Source organism: Schistocerca serialis, chromosome 4 (assembly GCF_023864345.2).
Source record: "Schistocerca serialis cubense isolate TAMUIC-IGC-003099 chromosome 4, iqSchSeri2.2, whole genome shotgun sequence".
Classification (NCBI taxonomy): domain Eukaryota; kingdom Metazoa; phylum Arthropoda; class Insecta; order Orthoptera; family Acrididae; genus Schistocerca; species Schistocerca serialis.
In genome coordinates, this window is record NC_064641.1 from 135,115,719 (window position 1) to 135,131,121 (window position 15,403).

General features: G+C 43.4%; 1 protein-coding gene across 1 annotated transcript in view; it reads right to left on the reverse strand.

Annotated features, from left to right (window-relative positions):
- The window catches only part of LOC126473601 (beta-1,3-glucan-binding protein-like), a 68,296-nt gene that overhangs the window by 40,089 nt on the left and 12,804 nt on the right, over positions 1–15,403 (reverse strand). Inside the window, exon 2 of the mRNA XM_050100760.1 lies at positions 6,990–7,144. Coding sequence (XP_049956717.1) covers positions 6,990–7,144 — 155 coding nt within the window. The remainder of the gene's footprint in view (positions 1–6,989; positions 7,145–15,403) is intronic.

Here is a 15,403-nt window from a genome sequence, read left to right on the forward strand (position 1 = left end):
TTTAATGTTTACATGTTACGAGTTGACAACTTCCTGCTTCCTTCCCAGAAATTAGCGTTTGTAAATTGTTTACAAGACAACCTCTAAGTAATTTTAAAATCTTGAAATTGACTGCAATTCATACAAATGTTAAAGTTTTTTCCTCTATTTGCAGGTAGTTTTATACTTGGATGTTTTTAGCAGTTGTGCTGCCTAAAGAGTGAACATGACTTCTGTTCGTTAGATGTAAAGAGAGAAGTACACAGGTGTGCAAGGACAAAAGTAACTTTCCTACAATGTCTCACTGCTTATACCCAAACCTCCAGATTTCAGGCACTCAGATAGGTACCAAAAGTTGTAGGTAGATAGAATATCAACCAAAACACAGATTTAGTTCGTGCTGTCGTCCAGTAGAAGATGCGTAAACGACAATTAAAAATGACACCAGAACTATGGAGTGTAGGGAGAGCGCAACTGTGAGAAGTTAATGTGAAGATCTGTGGTAGTGGTGGTAATTTTTTTTAAGATTACGCGTGAAATAGTTATATGGGAGAACATTTTATTGCCATGTAAAAGGACTTTTCGGAGTTTGTAGCAGTGTTCTTTTGGCATTCTGCTTTCGCTTCGTTAGTTGAAACGTGTAGAGCACATTTGTATAGATAGGTGTGGTGTTAACTATACAGATAGTAAATAGGGTTTTTAGTTGATTATCGATACACAGCGTTTGGTACCGATCTGAATGTCTGACACCTGGAGTTTTGGGTGTACTAGCTGAAGCGTACATATAAATAGCTATTACAGTATAGTACCTTTTTTTCGAGTTATAGGTCTTCTGACTGGTTTCATGCGGCCCGCCACGAACTGCTCTCCTCTTCATCTCAGAGTCGCACTTGCAACATACGCCCTCAATTATTTGCTGGATGTATTCCCTTCTCCATGTTCCTCTACAGTTTTTGCCCTCTACAGCACCCTTAGTACTTTGGAAGTCACTCCCTGATGTCTTAACACACGTTCTGTCATCCTGTCCCTTCTCCTTGTCAGTGTTCTCCACATATTCCTTTCCTCTCCGAGTTTGCGCAGAACCTCCTCATTGCTTACCTTATCAGTCCAACTAATTTTCAACATTCGTCTATGCTCTCACATCTGAAATGCTTCGATTATCTTCTATTCCAGTTTTCACTACCATACAATGCTGTGCTCCAAACATACATTCTCAGAAATTTCTACCAGAAATTGAGACCTATGTTTGATACTAGTAGACTTCTCTTGGCCAGGAAAGCTCTTTTTGCCATTACTACTCTGCTATTGATATCCTCCTTGCTTCTTCCGTCATTGGTCCTTTTGCTGCCTAGGTAGCAGAATTCCTTAAAGTGACCATCAATCCTGGACCACCAAAACGGTAATGTTCGACAGTCTGCCTGGGTGCGTAGCGTTCCCTCTTACGGCAAGAGGTGGCAGCACATATTGCCGCCAGGATCCTAGTCGAACATGATCGTTTTCGTGCACTAGGCGTGCTGGCCTCCGGTGAGCGGCCCCGTCAGAGGTGACACAACAAGTCGCTACAACCGTTTACGCGGCGCGTCAACTTTGCAGCGATAAAAAACAGACTTAGAATTCACTTAGAAGGGTGAAACTTGATTTGTTTTATTCAGAAAACTTCAAATAATTTTATAGTGAAAGAAACGTTAATTTTCTCATTTTCATCGTTCCGGCTCCCCTTAACAATCGTTTTCTGAGCACTGCTGGTGAATTAATTAAAAATTTTGTTTCTACAGGGAATCGTATAATTCTCTTGGCAAATGCCTTTCCGAGATTGATGTATGAAATACTCCTCTGTGATACTGAAGAGGGAGAGATTGAATCAATAATTAAATCACTGAAGACTAAGGACTCTCATAGATATGATGGAGTGCCTAGCAGAATATTGAAGTACTGTGCTGGACATGTTAGTCCTGTACTTAGCCATATTTGTAATTTTTTCTTGAAGAATTGTCAGTTTCCCGAACGATTAAAGTATTCAGTAGTAAAGCGGCTTTATAAAAAGGGAGAAACGGATAATGTAGACAACTTTAGACATATTTCTGTGCCATCAGTGTTTGCTAATGTTATTGAAAATACTGTGTATTTAAGGATAATTGAGCATTTTATTTCAGATAATTTGCTATCAAATGTGCAGTTCCGTTTTGGAAGTGGTTTAACAACTGAAAATGCCACATTCTCTTTTCTGTGTGAGGTACTGGATGGATTAAACAAAAGGTTTCGAACGCTAGGTATTTTTATTTTATTTTAATAAGGCTTTTGATTGTGTTGATTACAAAATATTGCTCCAGAACTTGGACCATCATGGAATATAGGGAGTAGCTCACAATTGGTTCACTTCTTACTTTAACAACAAATAGCAAAAGATCATCCTCCACGGTGTTGAGAATGGCTACGATGCGAAAATATTTTGTAGACTCCCATCTACATGAGGAAAAATGACCATCGTACTAAAATAAGAGAAATCAGAGCTCGCACGGAAAGGTTTAAGTGTTCATTTTTTTTCACGTGCGATTAGAGAGTAGAACGGTAGAGAATTAGTGTGAAAGTGGTTCGAAGAGTCCTCTACCAAGCCCAGAAGTGTGGGAGTTCAAAAATGGTTCAAATGGCTCTGAGCACTATGGGACTTAACATCTGAGGTCATCAGTCCCCTAGACTTAGAACTACTTAAACCTAACTAACCTAAGGACATCACACACATACATGCCCGAGGCAGAATTCGAACCTGCGAGCGTAGCAGCAGTGCGGTTCCGGACTGAAGCGCCTAGAACCACTCGGCCACAGCGGCCGGCGAAGTTTGCGTATGGGTTTTGAGTAATGATGTAGATGGGTTGCATATACACCGTGTAAGAGCCCAATGAGGTGCGTCCTACGTAACTTTTAAATCCGGCGTCCTGCATCCGCGGTCAGTTGCTCCTTGTTCTATTCATAGCGAACTTACTGGAGACGAATGTTGTCAGTTTAGACCAATAGCACCATACTCTTACTATTTTCCAGCCATATGTTGATTATGTTCTGGTGCTGTTAAAAAGACATAAAGGTTTTCTTTCGCAGTTGTTCTGTATGAACGAGCTTCTTCTTCAAGCAAATACATTTGCCTGGGCACGAGTTCATTTTCACAGATACCATAGTGCAAGTTTTGTAAAAGGCGATCAAAAAGTTTCCGTTTGAGGGCGTTGCTGCAGCTTATAAGCAACGTAGCGCGACCCAGATGCGAGTGTATAAGCACTGACGTCTAGGTAAGGGGATAGTGTGGCATTCGTGTCCTTACAACGTGCGGCTGGTAAATGCGGAAAGGTGAAATATGGCGACGTTATTACCAAATATTCAAGTGGCCACTGATACCAGCATCGTTTCGCAACATGTCCAACTTGTGTGGCAACTCTGTGAAAGGACCGTCCTCCCATTCGGAAGGCCACAGTTTGAGCCCTTTCAAACTCGCTCAGTTGGCTATAGGAAGCACGAGTGCGTCCCCGTGGCATGGTTTCCTGGTTGCTTCACACGTCTGCACCACACTGCGTCTTCTGGCTGCGAGCGTTCGTTATTAAAAGAGTAGACACAGATGGCACCCTGGTAGATATGCCGCTAAGCTATCTGTTGAAGTTTCCAAACAGGACCAACGTGCTGTTGTTCTTTTCTTAGCTGAAGGACAAACACCGGTAGAAATCCATAGGAGAATGCATATTGGGCGGCATATCTATCGAAAACCACCGTTCTGGAATGGTGCGCGACTAGGTGTGCCGCTACTGCATGATAACGCCCATCCCTGTACCGCAGATGTCGTAACGCAGAAATTACGCCAACGCAAGTGGGAGTGTTTCGAGCAGCCGCCCTATCGTCCTGATCTCTCCCTATGCGGTTGTCGCGTCTTCAGTCTCTTAAAAAAGGCCTTTAAGGGTCGGCGACTCCTGTCAGAGGAGGAAGTGCAGCAGACAGTTATGGATTTATTCACGCAGCAGGACACAGTGCTTCACCGAAAGAGTATCGTGAACGTAGTGCGCCGGTGGGATTATTGCCTCAGTGCTCACGGCGATTTTTCCTGACTGACATACCCATTCTGGACTGTACGGCCATCGAACGCAAACTTTTTGATCACTCCTTACATTGTGCTCACCCCATATGTTCCCATACTCGGGTCTCATAAATGATATCATAACCGGTTACGACTTCTTAGAAAGTCATCATAAGCTGTTCTGTTTGGGAAGAAAAACAAAAGTGGCGCCGTAATATTCTAAACCGAAAACTAAAAGTGGCTTTCGTACACAGCTATACTTCCTTGAATGCTGAAATCACGAAATGGAACAGAACCCCAGGTCCTATGGAATCCCTATCACAATCTTTACCCAGATCACGGCTGAGTTAGACCCTCTGTTAACTATAATCTATCGTAGATCCCTCTAACGAAAAAAACTGTGCCCAGTTGTTGGAAGAAAGGACAGGTCACACAGGGTAGAAGAAGTGATTCAAAAAACTACAGTTTAATATCCTTATGATTTATTAATTAGAATCTTAGAACGTATTATGAGCTCAAACATAATGTGGCATCTCGAACAGAACGATCTCCTCCAGGCCATCCTGCATGGATTTCGAGAAGATAGATAATGTGAAATCCATCCCGCACTTTTCTCATACGACGTACTGAAAACCATGGATCAAGACAGTCAGGTAGATACAGTATTTCTCGATTTCCGAAATGCATTTGACTCAGTACCACACCTCCGCTTACCAAGAAAAGTACGATCATATGGGGTATCAGACGAAATAAGTGACTGGATTGGGGATTCTTAGTAGCGAGAACGCAGCATATTATCTTGGATGGAGAAGCACGGCAGATGTAGAAGTAACTTCAGTTGTGCCCCATGGAAGTGTGTTCGGACCTTTGCTGTTCATGTTCCGTATTAATTTCCTTGCGGAAAATATTAATAGTAACCTCAGCGTTTTTGCAAATGGCGCAGTTATGTACAAGAAGTAGAATCTCAACGAAGCTGTAGAAATATTCAGTCAGACCTTAATAAAATTTCAAAATGGCGCTATGATTGGCAGATTTCTTTAAATATAAAAAAAAATATTTTTACACTTAACAAAACGAAAAACATAGTATCCTGTCAATACAATATTAGTGGGTGACAGCTGGATTCTAATAACTCATACAAATACTTGGGTGTAACACTTAGAAGGGACATGAAGTGGGACGATCACATAGGTTCAGTCGTGGGTAAAGCAGGTTGCAGACTTTGGTTTATTTGAAGAATACTAGGAAAATGAAATCAGTCTACAAAAGAGATTGCTTACAAATCTCTCGTGCGACTTATCCTGGGATATCGGTTCTGTACCAGATAGGACTACGAGGGGATATCGAACACGTACAGAGAAGGGCAGCGCGAATGCTGACAGGTTTGTTTGACACTCGGGGAGAGTGTCACTGAGATGCTGAATGAACTGATCTGTCAGATTCTTAAAAAAGGGTTCAAATGGCTCTGAGCCCTATGGGACTTAACTTCTGAGGTCATCAGTCCCATAGAACTTAGAACTACTTAAACCTAACTAACCTAAGGACACCACACACATCCATGCCCGAGGCAGGATTCGAACATGCGACCGTAGGGGTCGCGTTGTTCCAGACTATAACGCCTAGAACCGCTCGGCCACTCTGGCCGGCTGCAGATTCTTAAAGATAGACGGAAACTGTCCAGAGAAAGCCTACTTCCAAAATTTATAGAACTGACGTTGAATGATGATTCCAGGAATATATAACCCCTTACGTATCGCTCACACAGTGATCGTGAGGATAAGATAGAATAATTACAGCACGCACAGAGGTATGGAAACAATGATTTCTCTCGGGCTACATACGTGAATGAAACGGAAAACTGCCCTAATATCTGGTACTGTGGGATGCTGCTTCTGCCATGCACTTCACAGCGGTTCGCAGAATATGGATGTAGATGTAGATCGTATGCGATTCCACGAATCAATAATAAACATGAGCAGCAAAGGCCCGAACACACTTCCATGGGGCACATCTGAAGTTACTTCTACATCTGCCGTGCCTCTCCATCCAAGACAACATGATGCGTTCTCACTACTAAGAATCCCCAATCCAGTCACTTATTTCGTCTGATACTCTATATGATCGTACTTTTCTTAGTAAGCGGAGGTGTGGTACTGAGTCAAATGCATTTCGGAAATCGAGAAATACTGTATTTACCTGACTGTCTTGATCCATGGTTTTCAGTACGTCGCATGAGAAAACTGCGGGTTGGGTTTCACAATATCTATGTTCTCGAAATCTGTGCAGGATGGCGTGGAGGAATAAGAAACATCTGGATCTCCACATCTACAATTATCACATTGTGGAAGGTAAGTTTCGTAGATGAGACCAGGAAGAAGATTTGCTGTGGCAGATTTTTCTAATTTATATTTTGGTGTTTCATGGAATAATTTGTGCTGTAACAGTAGCAAGGTCATAGCTGTTGTAATAGTACGTGTCGATTTAATTCTTGTACTACCTTACTATTGAATTACTTGGTGAGGTGTTGTCTGTCCTAGACCATTTTCAGGTATGGATGTTCTGATAAAATTCTAAGGAAGTCACCTCATGGCTCTGTGTTCAGCTACAAGGTGTCGACATTTACACTTGGTAATTTTGAGAGGATTTTGAGTGTGTCTACACACTGTCGGATGTTCAGGTACGCAACCTATGCATATTAATTTCACGTTGCACCGATTTTCTGTACTGTGTTCTCCTGCCATTATTTCGTCAGCAGACAGTGTTACAGAACTGACTATTGGTTCATGAACATTCATATAACAAGGTATAGCTTCAATATTCAGAGCTTCATCTATGTAAAAGCTCTACGGAGCTCGTGTCTGTGTGGGTGTCCACAGTCGTAAACGGATTACTTGTCAATCGTTACAAGCTCAGCAGTAGACGCAGTTACACGGCCGTGAGCGTTTCGGCGCATACTCACTCATCGGCAGGCGAGCCGCCGTTGAGGTCTATGGTGCCGCTGGACAGGAAGGCCTCTCCGTATTGGTCAGAGGTCAGGGTGGGGCGAATGTTGAGGTAGCCGTCCCTGGCGAAGCTGTTGGACCGGTTGTTCACGTAGATCTGGAACTCCCAGTTCTGCAACAACGGACAAATTGACTCAGCAAATAACCCATACTTTTCAAAATTTCAAAGAATCTTTAAAACTGAAAATCTAAACAAGTCAGAACAAAGTACACTCTCTCTCTCTCTCTCTCTCTCTCTCTCTCTCTCTCTCTTTCCTCCCCCCCCCCCCCCCCCCGACCCATTTCCCCTACCCCTCCTTACAAATGCCCACAAAACTTACCTTTAAAAAAAGCTTCATGCAGAGCTCCAACGTTTATCTCATAAATAATGATCGAAGTTTATGTCAATGCCAAACGTAATTTCACACGTCAATTTTGCATTATAAATAGATGTTATTTTTTCAATAATGAATATAATATAAATTGATACACACTTACTGTCATCAATGTGCAATGTAAGTGCTAGACAAAGAAACTCTCTGCCCCAACACAAACTCTTTGAACACAACTTTAGGCATGCTCTTTGGTTTATTTACGTTTTGTGAACCATTCCTGGCGAGGAGAAATCTACTAGTATCCAACACAGACCTTAATTTGAGGTTGAAATTTCTGAGAATGTACGTTTGGAGCACAGCATTGTATGGTAGTGAAACATGGACTATGGGAAAACCGGAACAGAAAGAACCGAAGCATTTCAGATATGGTACTACAGACGAATGTTGAAAATTTGATAGACTGATGAGATAAGGAATGATCAGGTTCTGCGCGGAATGGGAGAGGAAAGGAATATATGAAGAACACTTATGAGGAGAAGGGGTAGGATGATAGGACGTATGTTAAGACGTCAGGGAATAAATTTACGGCCTGCCGGAGTGGCCGTTCGGTTCTAGGCGCTGCAGTCTGGAACCGAGCGACCGCTACAGTCGCAGGTTCAAATCCTGCCTCGGGCATGGATGTGTGTTATGTCCTTAGGTTAGTTAGGTTTAATTAGTTCTAAGTTCTAGGCGACTGATGACCTCAGACGTTAAGTCGCATAGTGCTCAGAGCCATTTGAACCATTTTGAATAACTTTACGGTACGAGTACTGGAGGGAGCTGCAGAGGGCAAAAACTGTAGAGGAAGACAGAGACTGGAATACGTCCAGCAAATAACTGATGGGCGTAGGTAGCAAGTGCTACTCTGAGATGGAAATGTGGCACAGGAGAAGAATTCGTGGCGGGTCGCATCAAATCAGTCAGTATACTGATGACTCAGAAAGCATGCATGCTGTTGCATTTAAAACCTTAACGTCTTCAGCTCGTGCAACAATTAAAACCGGAACATCATGGCCGGCGCCTCCAAGGTTGCATCACACTGCAGGAAGCGCTTGAGGATGAATGTTTGGCCTGCAAGCGGACGTTCCTTCCATTTACCTGGTTAGGTTAATCGTCACGACGTAGGCGTGTGGGACACTGAAAATCCTCGTAAAGTTATGTCTCATGAAGGAGATTTAGCGGACACTGATATTCTCTGTGCAGTGTGACCTGAACGGGCCGTTTTTCTTCCGTGAGAAGTCTGTGACAGCTACCTCTTACGTCGCAGTTGTGGTCGTTCCCACAACTGACGGCAGATTTCAAGAATATTATCTCCCGAGCAGACAAGGCACCTCCTCATTGGAGTATCGATGTGCATCGCTACCTAAGGCCGGTATTACACTATCAAATTTCTTTGTCAAAGATCTGATCACAAATGTGATCAAATATTCCGTCAAATATATTTGACAAAGATCTTTGACGTAGCGCTGTCTGTCATCGCTGACTGTCATCATATTTTTCGTCAAATAAAAGCATTCAATAAAACTTGTTACGTGAGCTTATAGTGGAGGACATCAAGTCGTACATCAATTATTTAAGAATGGATGAGCATACATTTCTGTATGTGCTCAATGAAGTGTATCCTCATATCACAAAGCACAATATTCACTTAAGAACTGCTACATCTGCAGAAGACAGGCTCACTGTAACACTCCGATTCCTTGCTACAGGAGAGGGTTAGGTTAGGTCTGGTCTCCAATCTTCGTAATCTATTTCTGTATTCAGCGTGCCTCACGTTGTAAAGCGCCTCATCAGCTTCATACACCTCTATTAATTTTGTAGTTGTCGGCACACACCAGTTGTATTTACCCGCAATGTTTATAAAAACACTGCAGACGACAGAATGCAGCGATGCTAGCGCTCCATGTAGTAACATGTCACATTGCAGTGAACAGAAGACAAGCGACTTCTTTGATCAAATCTACAGCGAGGTCCTAGATTTGATCAAATATTGGACGACATTTGACAAAGTTCCCTATTACACCAGCAAATATCTTTGACAAAGATATTGGACAAAGATATTTGACAAAGAGATTTGATAGTGTAATATTGGCCTAAACGACGAACTTGCGCATCGCTGGATGATTGGGTGTAGTGATGATGACGTGGCCCTTGTTCTCTCTGCTCCCCCCCCCCCCCCCCCCGCTTCCCCCAGGTCGTCTGACATAAGAACGGTGCTTACATACCACACGGCTAGAACACTGGAAGAGCTCAGAGAGAGCATGAATGCTGCTGTGAGGAAATGATGTCACATAAGACATGAAATGAACTTCATTACCTTTTGGACGAGTGCAGTGCGATCAGGAACATTTGTAGAGCACATAATGAAAACTTGGTGAGTTTACGGTTGTATTAATGCATCATTCATATTTGGGCATGTAATACTTTGGAAAATATAGAGCACTAAAAGCAAATGAATCATTTATAGTAGTCCTGTACGGTTCTTTCAGCGTCACGTACCCAAAGCAGCACCAGACGGCATTATTCTCGCTGTGGTCGGTGGCCACGAAGTTCTGCTATATTAGTGTGTGTTTCGAATACATCAATAAGCAACTGAATTACGGATGAATGTTGTTAATGAGACAGCTCTCGTATCGCTGCGGAGATAAGAATACTTCAGAGTATCACGTTAGCGATGTGTCGTCAGGGCTTGTTCTGGTCAACGTAGTGGCCGTCGACACCACAGTTTTCATGACATCCGATATCGATGCGTATGATATCGACCAAATCGAGGTTGTGCACCGCATGGAACACTTCGTCTTGCAGACGTAGGGATTCCCACCTCTCGCCATGTCGAAGGCAGACCACGAGTAGCTCGATTTGAGGGAAAGCCCACGGCGGCAGAGTCGCCTGCCACGGGCGACGTCGTTTTGAGGACAGGGTCGCCGCGGGCAGCCGCGAATTGCAACATCGAATAGACGGGCAACAGAGCAAAAAGTCCCTTGCTGGGTCAATGCAAGACAACAACCTGTGGGTAGTCGTACTGCCCGGAACCACTTCTCCGTCACCAGCCTTGCGAAATCCTCCTCGTGTTTTTTCTCACGTCAAAACCTGAAAGCTACGATCAGAGGAGACAGGTAGATACAGTTTTTCGACATCCACGTCCACACAGATACTCCGTCACCCACTGTAAAGTGCGTGGCGGGAGTTATCCTGCACCACTACTAGAAATTTCCTTTCCTGTTCCACTCGCAAATAGACTCAAACAAAAATGACTATCTATATGCCTCCGTATGAGCCCTTAATCCCCCCTCATCAACCGTGGACCTTACCGTTCGTGGGGAGCCTTGCGTGCCTCAGTGATACAATTAGCCGCACCGGAGGTGCAACCACAACGGAGAGGTATCTGTTGAGAGGCCAGACAAACATCTGGTTCCTCAAGAGGGGCAGCAGCCTTTTCAGTAGCTGCAGTGGCAACAGTCTGGGCGACTGACTGATCTGGCCTTGTAACATTAACCAAAGAGGCCTTGCTGTGCTGGTACTGCGAACGGCTGAAAACAAGGGAAAACTACAGTCATAATTTTTCCCGAGGACATGCAGCTTTACTGTGTGGTTAAATGATGATGGTGTCCTCTTGGGTAAAATATTCCGGAGGTATAATAGTCCCCCATTCGGATCTCCGGGCGGGGACTACTCGGGAGGACGTCGTTATCAGGAGAAAGAAAACTGGCGTTCTACGGATCGGAGGGTGGAATGTCAGATCCCTTAATCGGGCAGGTAGGTTAGAAAATTTAAAAAGGGAAATGGATAGTCTAATAAAATCAGGTGATGCTAAGGGAATTAGATTAGGAAATGAAACACTTAAAGTAGTGGATGAGTGCTGCTATTTGGGGAGCAAAATAACTGATTACTGTCGAAGTAGAGAGGATATGAAATGTAGACTAGCAATGGAAAGAAAAGCGTTTCTGAAGAAGAGAAATTTGTTAACATCGAGTATAGATTTAAGTGTTAGCAACTCTTTTCTAAAAGTATTTGTATGGAATGTAGGCATGTATGGATGTGAAACATGGACGAGAAATATTTTAGACAAGAAGAGAATCGAAGCTTTCGAAATGTGGTGCTACAAAATAATGCTGAAGATTAGATGGGTAGATCACGTAACTAATGAGGAGGTACTGAATAGAATCGGGGAGAAGAGGAATTTGTGGCACAACTTGACTAGAAGAAGGGATCGGTTAGTAGGACACGTTTTGCGGCATCAAGTCATCACCAATTTAGTGATGAAGGGAAGCGTGGAGGGTAAAAATCATACAGGGAGACCAAGAGATGAATACACCAAGCAGATTGAGAAGGATGTTGGTTGCAGTAGTTACTCGGAGATGAAGAAGCTTGCACAGCATAGAGTAGCAGAGCTGCATCAAACCAGTCTCTAGACTGAAGACCGCAACAACACATGAGCCCTAAATTCTCATATTTATCTCCGTGGTGCTTACGCGAAATGCATGTTGGCGGCAGCATAATATTTCGGTAGTCAGATTCTAATGGCGGTTCTCTAAATTTCCTCGATAGTGTTTCTCGAAAAGAACGTCGCCATCCCTCCAGGGATTCCCATTTGAATTCCTGAAGCATCTCCGTAACACTTACGTGTTGTTCGAACCTACCGGCAACGAATCTGGCAGGCCGCCTCTGACTTGCTTCGATCTTTTCCTTCTGTCCGACCTGGTACGGATCCGAAACACTGGAGCAGTTCTCAAGTGTAGGTCGCACCAGCGTCCTACATGGGGTCTGCTTTACAGGTGAACCACTTTCTCCTAAAATTCTTTCAATAAGCCGAAGTCGACCATTCGCCGACCCTGCCACAGTTCTCACACGCTCGTTCCATTTCATACCACTTTGTAACACAACGCCCAGATATTTAAAGAACTTGACCGTGTCAAGCAGGACACTAGTAATACTGTATCCGAACTTTACAGGTTTGATCTTCCTATTTATCCACATCAGCTTACGTTTTTCCACATTAAGAACTAACTGCCATTCACCGCACCGACTAGAAATTTTGTCTAAGTCGTCATGTATCGTTCTACAGTCAATCAACAACAACAAGGAGACCCTCCATACTGAAAATCACGGATTTTGATGCGCTTCAAATATGTTGTAGAGGCACTTACCCTGAGTACCTGGCTATCCAGTTTTTTAGCGACGTGCCTTGGTTTTTGAGAAAATCGATTTTGAAGTTCATTGCGCGATTTGTATATTCGTAATATTGTGTCTGCCGAGCAAGTCAGCGTAGCCCTGTAGTCATCTGTTTACTTAATGCCGACGAGGTTCGAGCTGTTTTGACGTGGGTAGCGACTTATGGTGAGGCGTCGGGTAGCTCTTTAAACGTACGCAAGTCACAAGTTATGTTCATTGGCACGGGACTTCCCGTGGAGTGCGTTACACCTCCCACCACCGTTGATACCATTCGTTGTTTGGGAATAGATTTTTCATCTGATCTCCGGCGTTCAGCCACCATCAACTGCCGACGCCTCCTTTTAATGATCAGAGCAGGTCTTATGGACCATCGCCTTCGATCCCTAGATATTCTCCAACGAGCTCGATATGTCAATACATATATATCGCATCCCGAGTTCCCCATGTAGCACAAGTTCTACCTTTCCCGCTTACTGTGGCATCTTTCGTCAGCTCTGGGATGTTGTTCAAAGTTAACTATGCAACCCTTACTCTTCCCCGTGAACGAGGAGGGATAGGTCTGTTTCACGTGCCGGATAGAGCTCGCGCCCTATTTGTCAGCTCCCAGATGACGGTATGGACCCGTTGCCCAACGAGCCTCACTGGTCTCCTCCTGTCGGCATACTCGCCGGTCTCCCTGTCAGCCCCAGTGATGATCTCGGATGTTCCGGCCCAGTTCCATTATATACGATACTTCTTTCTGGAACTCAGTTATCTACGCCTCACCTTACCAAGACAGCTTCTACTCAAGGCAAAGGCAGAGTACAATGTCCTCCAATTAGGTCGTCCACCTAACCCGATTGAACAAAAGTTCCCCCAGGTTGACTGGCGTCATGTATGGCGAGCGGTGTTCGCCTGTTACCTTGACACGAATGTACAATCTGTCTGGTACCTAACTGTCAATGGTAAGCAAATCAACCAATTTCGCCTTCATCGTATCCACCTCGCCCAATCACCTCTATGCTCCACGTGTGGAGTGCCAGACAATGATGAACATCGGTTTGTTTGCGGACCGGCGGCGGAGGTTTGGCACTTGGTTCGACGTATTGTGGATTTTCTAACGCGGGACATTCCGGATCGGATTACTCCCCTTTCATTATTATTTCCGGAACGTGACTATTTTCCTCGGACAAAGACCAATGCTGTGAATTGGATTCGCGGACATGCCATTCACTACATATTTGGACAAACTGTAGACTCTGTACTCGATTTTTGGACATACCTCAATGACCGTCATTATGTCGTTGTCCGTCACTCAAAATACAGACAATTTTTCTCGAACTTCCTTGGGAGTGCTTTCCACGAGCCGCCTCGCAGCTGGAATGTGTTAAGCCAAGAGAGAAGAAGGTTTCCTGTTTGAACCAATGAACATTTCTGAACAATTGAACGGAACACATCAATTTCGAGAAGACGTGACTCAACATATTACCAGCGGGGCGCAGAAGGCCTCTGATCACTTACACACACACACACACACACACACACACACACACACACACACAAAAAAAAAAATCAGAAAAAGGAAGATTTTGTTTTGTTTGTAAGGATAGCCATAACCTTGATTTCCCATATTTCCCCTGGTATATAGGCAGCTCTCAGGGGTAGGTTTAGTCAGGAGCCAACGCCTGAAGTGGCCTAGATTTTTTGTTATAGGATGAAAAGTGGCGGTGGCACTTGTTTTTTTTTTAGTTCCATTTTATTAACGGGTTTTCAAAAGAAAAGAAAATGTTTACAAAAAAAAGAAAAAAAACACAAAAAAACAAAAAGAAAAAAGGGGAAAAAATAAAAAAAAAGGAAGAAAAAAAAGTGGCTAGGATATCTGGCTCTCACCCAGGAGGCTCGGGTTCGATTCCCGGTATCGGAATAATATTTTTCGTAACGCGCTTTGCTCTTTATTTAAATGTATACTGTAGATGTAATGTACCAGTAGATAGAGGTCGGATATCTGTTCAGCTGCTTGCACTAGAATTGACCCTTCTCTCATATGTAAAATAAAAAAAAAAAAGTGGTAAGGTTCACGGCTACCGCGCTGGAAGTACCGAGTTCTAATCCTGCTTGTGTACTTTTTTTTTCAAAATCGACCGAATTTTTCAATTTTATTTCAAAGAATATCAACACAGTGTAAGGTGTGCAAAATTATAAAGATGTATTCAGTTATTCATTTTTTCTGTCATACAATATCACAAAATCTTATTTTTCATCGTCCACATTGCTTGGTGTGCCAGAACAATATTGTGGGTGATACTTAGCTTAGAAACAACCGAAGCACAAATTTTCGCAACACCACGCGCATTTTATGAAAGCAACAGTCTTGCAGGCGCACGATTTCTTCATGAGCGATACCGGCAAACACAATTCTTTTGCATTCAAAAAGATTTCTCTTTCATCCGCTAATTTCAATGCGAACCACGCATATCGAATCATGCTTTCAAAATTAGGTGCGCTGAATTGGTGTAGGATTAGCGAATGTAATTTTATCGAATCTTCCCTAGAAGTGATCTCTCTATTGGCATTCATCAAGTCGGGAGCATTCTGAATAATTTTGGTGAAAATTTTCACCTGTCGGTAAAAATAAACATGGCAGGGCTGGCAATAAGGAGGGCATTTTGGCGGGACCACTTCTAGGGTGCAGGTGCTCGATTTCCTCTCATCAGTGAATAGATGATCGTATAAAGTTGAGTCGGTTTGCCCTCCCCACGAATCGATAACGTACAAAAAACTTTTCCATCCCACATATAGAAGAACTATAGAACGCAAAAACTGTTCGTACACCAGTTTCGTGAACTTCAAGGATTTCGTGCAATACA